Genomic DNA, 6,000 nt, shown 5'->3' on the forward strand with positions numbered 1-6,000 from the left:
GACAGCAGCGTGGGATGGGTAACTCTTCTACTCAATGCAACGTTCCAAAGACCCTGTGCCGCCTGCCCAGTGTCAGCTTAGCAGGCAGACACTCAGGAGCCCAGGTGTCACCCCTCGGATATGGGAAGGGTTTTCCTAGAGGACACCTCCAGCACCAGATTGTGCCTGGGGAAAGGCTGGCTCACCTGAGCTCAGGGAAAATGCACCCGGCTCCTGGCACGCTGGGTCCAGCGGACTGCAGGGCCCCTCTGGGACAACCATGCCCAGAGGATGGCAGCACGCCCGTGTCCTCACCCAGCTGTCTTGGACAACCCTCAAGGAGCTTCTGGCTGTGAGGAGAGGAGCGGAGCAGCCTCCAGACACGGCTGTACGCAGGTTGGATGGGCCCCGAAGGCAAGCAGGGCAGAGAGGACGCTGCCTGGACGACCGCGAGAGCGGTGGCTTAGAAAGGTGACAGGGGCCGTGCCAGAGCCCCATCGCCGCAGGGAGCCGCCGGTGGAGGGGAGGCACGTCCCCAGGCGGCGGTGAGGGAGGGACGGGCCTGGGGCGGGCGGCACAGGGGCTGCCCCCGGGCTGGCAAAGCGGCGGTCCCGGCCGGAGCCCCGCGGGGAGCAGCGCCCGGTCCCGGCGCCGCACGGGAGGCCCGGGGCCAGCCCCGGCGCTTTGGCTGGGGGTCGGGACGGGGTCGGGTGGGGCGGGGCGGGGCTGGCGGCGCCCCCAGGTGACCCGAGGCCGCGGGTGCTGGGCTCCGACCCCCCCGGTCTGTGCCCTTCCCTGCCAGCGGGGGGGGGGGGGGGGGCTGCCGCGCCGAGCGGAGCCGGAGGAAGAAGGCAGCGGGCTCCGGCGGCGGAAAGGGCGTTTATTGGGGCGCGGCGGGGCCGCGGGCGCTACAGCTTGGTGCCGGCCGAGGGCAGCTCGGAGCGCTGCGTGGGGCCGCTGAGCGTGGAGGAGGCGGCGGCGGCGGCGGGCGGGCGGCGCGGCCCCAGCAGCAGGCGGCAGCGGGCGCGGAAGCGGCCGTCGAGGAAGGCGTAGAGCAGCGGGTTGAGGCAGCTGTTGAGGTAGGCCAGGCAGGTGGCGTAGGGGTGCAGGCGGGCGATGAGCCCCAGCAGCGCGCAGGGCAGCTCCAGCAGCCCGGCGGCCGCCAGCGCGAAGAGGCTCTTGAGCAGGTGGAAGGGCAGCCAGCAGCCGGCGAAGACGGCCACCAGCGCCGCGATCAGCCGCAGCAGCCGCCGCCGCGCCGCCGCCTCGGCGCGCCGCGGGCGGAGGTGGCGGCGGACGGCGGCGCCCACGCAGCAGTAGCAGACGGCCATCAGCAGCAGCGGGGCGGCGAAGCCCAGCGCCGTGGCGCCCAGGCTGAGCGCCGCCGCCCGCCCCGCGCCCCCCGCCGCCAGCTCGCACAGCGTCCGGTTGCGCGGCCCCCGCCGCGCCTCCCGCAGCAGCAGCGCCGGCAGCGCCGCCGCCGCCGCCGCCGCCCAGAGCGCGGTCAGCGGGCCCAGCCCGGCGGGGCGGCGGCGGGGGGCGGCGCGGGGCGGCGGGGCGGCGCGGGCGGCGGCGCGGCAGCGCTCGGCGCTGAGGCCGCCCAGGCAGAAGGCGGAGGCGAACATGCTGAGCAGCACCAGGAAGCTGCTGAGCTTGCAGAGCGCCGCGCCGAAGGGCCAGTGGAAGCGCAGCGCCGTGTAGGCGGCCCAGAGCGGCAGCGTGGCTACGAAGGCCAGGTCGGCCAGCGCCAGGTTGCCGATGTAGGCGTCGGCGGAGCGGCGCCGCGCCCGCGGGCCGCGCCACACCGTCAGCAGCACCAGCCCGTTGCCCGAGAGCCCCAGGGCGAAGACCAGCAGGTAGAGCAGCGGCAGCAGCGAGAAGGACGCCTCCCAGTCCGCCTGCCACTCGCACGCCTCCCCCGTGGCGTTGCCCGCCGTCTCCTCCCCGTAGTAGTACTCCTCCGCCTCCGCGTACTCCATCGCGACCGCCGCCCACCGCGCCCCGCCGCACCGCTATAAGGGGGCCGTCGACCCCGCCGCCGCCGCCCCCGCCCCGGGGCGGCCCCGGGACCGTCGCTCCGCCCCGGCGCAACATCCCCCCGTCGGGTGCTGCCCGGCAGCCCCCCGCCCCGCTCGCCCCCGCGGGCGGCTCGGCGGGCTGCCGGCGTCCCGCGCCGGGATGCGCGGGGAGCGGAGCGGCGGCAGGAGCGGCTCGCTGCCCGCGGGGCACCGAGGGCGACGGGCGAGGAGCGACGGCAGGCGGGCGCGGGGGGATTTTGGTAAAAAATTCACGGTGCCTCCTGCAGTGCCCCCCGAGGGGGTGCGGTGCCCACGCACCCCAAATCCACATCCCCGCAGCCTTTAAAGGCGAGCGCACGCCTGGCGCGGTGCCGGAGCTGAAGACTGGAGTGGAGTGCCAGGCATCATGCAGGATGAGCAGACGAGGATGCAGAAAGCAAAGGGTGCAAAAGCCTCCCGGTGAGCACGGCAGGGAAGCAGAGCAGCACTCAGCATGGGGAGCCTGTGGGGTCCCTGCTCCGGGCATGTCGGCACTCTGTCCTTGCACCAGGCGCTCCTTGGTGTTGCCGTGCTGGAGCACAGCCTTGGCCGAGTGGGACTTGGAGGTCTGGTGGAAGGAGATGAAGCAAGCCCCAGAGCATCCTGGCCCCGTGAAGCGCCATCCCCCACCTCCCCACCAGCACCTCGTGCCTGCCTCCAGCGGCTCCCTCCAGCACCAAACCTGCTCTTGCCTCCCTGTTCAAGCGCAGAGGAATGGAGGAGAGGTGGCAGGGTGTCCCTCCCACTGCTTTCTGCAGAGACCTGCACGTTTACTGTGTTTTCTCAAAGGCAGAAGCGAGTTTGTTCTGTCCTGGCCAGCGTTTTGTAAGAACCATCAGGTCCTTGTTGCCACTGGAGCTGGTGATAAGGAGAAGGTGGCCGTCTCCTGCAAAGCAATCTCCATGTGCCGAGCATAGGAGGTGAGCCTGTGCTGGAGCAGGGGAAGGAGCTCTTAGCATGGTTTCAGGCAAGGGGGAAGGAGAGGCTGACGCTGCAGCTGAGAGTGTGGACTTCCTTTTGAAATCGCAGCTGGGTTAGCTGGATGTGCTGGGCCACCCCCTGGTTCGCAGCATTCAGCAGCAGCAGGGCCCCTTGTCAAGTGTTTACACATTCCCCGGTGAGACTGCACCCACTGCACCCACTAAGCATCCTCACTCTCCCCTTCCCCAGCCGCGCTGAGGGTGGGGAACAGGCAGGGTTGTCGGGAGCCCTGGAGCCAGCAGCATCTGCGAGGTCTCTGGAAGCAACTTCTCTCTCCACTGGGCTGATTTCCTACAGACCACGGTCTCTGTATTTCAGATAAATTTTCTTTTCTTTCTTTTCCTCCTCTCAGACACATCATAAAAACATCCTTGTTCGAGGAGAGCCTTGCAGAAGACGCTTCCCCTGTGTTGGTCCCAAGGTGGCGGGTGGCCAGCTGCAGCGTTGCCAGGAGCAGGGAGGGAGTGCTGGGCTGTGGTGGGCAGCTTGCTCCCAGCAGAGGTTTTTCCCTCACTGGGAGGGGAGCGGTTCCTGTCCCACAGTGGAAAGTGGGCAAACTGAACCCTGGACCATGGTCAGTAAGTACCTGGGAGCCAGGCAAGAGGACATCCTTGGGCAGCAGAGACATTTCTGGGTCTTCCTTATCTTCTGTACTGTGTGCCCAAAACTGCAGAGCCTTTCCTCAGCCTCAGCTGCCACGCTGCGTGAAGCTCGGGGTCATAGGGGTTTGCAAGGCGAGCAGGAAGGGTGCCCCACACCTGCTGCAGCTTGTGAGCGGGCAGTGGTGTCTGTGCTGTGGTGCTGCGCGGGCGGTGAGGACGTGTCAGTGCCACTGAGGACATCCTGGGGCTGCGCTGCACATGCACGCAGGAGGGCTCCCTGAGCCCTCGTGGCCCCGGGGTGATGAGGTGGACCCTAGGAGAAGATGGAGATGTCTGGTCACCACCTGGAGCTGTGACGGGTGCAGGGGAGGTGGTGCTTCGAGGAGGTGAAGAGTTTCGCACCACCCCAGCCCCACTGCCCAAGGCAGAGTTGTGTTGTTTCCAGGCCCTAGCCACTGTCCCCGACCCAGCCTGGGTGCAGGTGAGGTCCCCAGATGGAGCTTGAAGCACCCCATAGAGCCAGGCTTGGGCAGGGGGGCTTGTCTCGCCTGGAGGCAGGGGTGCCCAGCTCTCCCGCTGCAGCTGGGAGCTGTTTTGCCATTAGCTCTGTTGCAAGCAAGTGCCCTGCCCTAATGAGCTGCCAGAGCTCTTGGCTGAGTCCTCTGTCCCCTTGCACTGGTTGTGGCTGAACTGAAAGTGCCACCTTGACTGGGGGGTGGCTTTTTCCTGCTCGAAGAATGACGGGCAATTCCCGAGATGAATCGGGGTGACCCATGCAGTGGGTGGGTGGCATCACCTGCTTGCTCCCATGGCCATGTGCCATCCTCTCGGGAGGTCTGAGATTGCACTTGGGGGAACCAGAGCCATACCATGGGTCTGCCCGACGCCGTGGCTGTGTGAGTCCCTGCAGGATAGAGGCTACAAAGCTTCTGGGGAGGATTCAGGCTGTGCTGTTGGCCCAGTGAGCTCCATCAGCCAGAGCACCCTTGCACCCTTCCCCTAGGTGAGCATCCAGCTGGTGCCTCCTCAGCAGGGTTGCTGCACAGGTGGCAGTTCAGCGGGTTTCAGTGCAAACTCGAAGCTGGAGAGAAGAGACTCCAAGTTCATCTAACACAAAAAATCAGCTTCTCCCCAAACCTGTCCCATGGGCTGGTCTCCTTCCTCATGCCACACCACCCCTCTGTGATGGCACCCCAGAATGGCTGGGGACTTAGGAGGTGTCTAGTCTTGCTAGTTCAGATGGTGGTTGAAGAAGCTTTGTATGTCTAGCGCCAGGTTTTACTAGAAAAGAAACTAGAACAATTTCCTCTTTCAGACTCAGAATAATGAGGTGAATGGGGATCGCAGCAAATCTCCCCGTGCCTATGCTGTGCAGGAGTGGGAGATTCCTCTTGCCATCCTGCTCGTGTGCCTTCTCGGGGCACAGCCTCTCCAGAGGGGTCTAGGACCAGGCAGGGAAATTTTATACTGCTAGCAGTCTCTGCTACGGTCTTGCGGCTGTTCACCCAGCGCACTGGTGGCATTTCAATACGAGTATGTAGCTAATGCTTTCTCAGCTACTTGTTACTAATCTTTTCCTAGTTATGGGCAATACTATGACCTGGACAGGCTGGAGAAGTGGGCCCATGTGAACCTCATGAAGTTCAACAAGGCCAAGAGTTGGGGCACTCACCAGTATCACTACAGGCTGGGGAATGAAGGGAGTGAGAGCAGCCCTGCCGAGAAGGACTTGGGGATACAGGTCGGTGAAAAATTGGAAATGAGCCGGCAATGTGCACTCGCAGCCCAGAAGGCCAATTGTATCCCGGGCTGCATCAAAAGCAGCGCGGCCAGCAGGTCGAGGGAGGGGATTCTACTCCGCTCTGGTGAGACCCCACCTGGAGCACTGCGTCCAGCTCTGGGGTCCTCAGCACAGAAAAGACATGGACCTGTTGGAGCGGGTCCAGAGGAGGGACGTGAAAATGATCTGTGGGCTGGAACACCTCTGCTATGAAGAAAGGCTGAGAGAGTTGGGGTTGTTCAGTCTAGAGAAGAGAAGGCTTTGGGGAGACCTTATTGTGGCCTTGCAATAGTTAAGGGGGGCTTATAAGAAAGATGCAGAGAGACTTTTTATGATGGTTTGTAGTGACAGAACAAGGGGCAGCGGCTTTAAACTGAAAGAGAGTAAATGTAGACTGGACATAAGGAAGAAATGTTTTACAATGAAGGTGGTGAAGCACTGGAACAGATTGCACAGAGATGTTATGGATGCCCCATCCCTGGAAGTGTTCAAGGTCAGGTTGGACGGGGCTTTGAGCAACCTGATCTAGTGAAAGGTGTCCCTGCCCACAGCAGGGGGATGGGACTAGGTGATCTGCAGAGGTCCTCTCTAATGCAAACCA

At 64.3% G+C, this 6,000-nt stretch overlaps 1 protein-coding gene across 1 annotated transcript; it reads right to left on the reverse strand.

Annotated features, from left to right (window-relative positions):
• Positions 1 to 846: 846 nt before the first annotated feature.
• On the reverse strand, positions 847 to 2,073 carry LOC143167439 (apelin receptor A-like). Its single transcript, XM_076352878.1, is given in 2 exon segments — positions 847 to 1,967; positions 1,969 to 2,073. Coding segments are annotated over 2 exon segments (1,185 nt in total). The 3' UTR covers positions 847 to 887.
• Between the last annotated feature and the right edge of the window lie 3,927 nt (positions 2,074 to 6,000).

This window comes from Aptenodytes patagonicus, chromosome 15 (genome assembly GCF_965638725.1).
Source record: "Aptenodytes patagonicus chromosome 15, bAptPat1.pri.cur, whole genome shotgun sequence".
Classification (NCBI taxonomy): domain Eukaryota; kingdom Metazoa; phylum Chordata; class Aves; order Sphenisciformes; family Spheniscidae; genus Aptenodytes; species Aptenodytes patagonicus.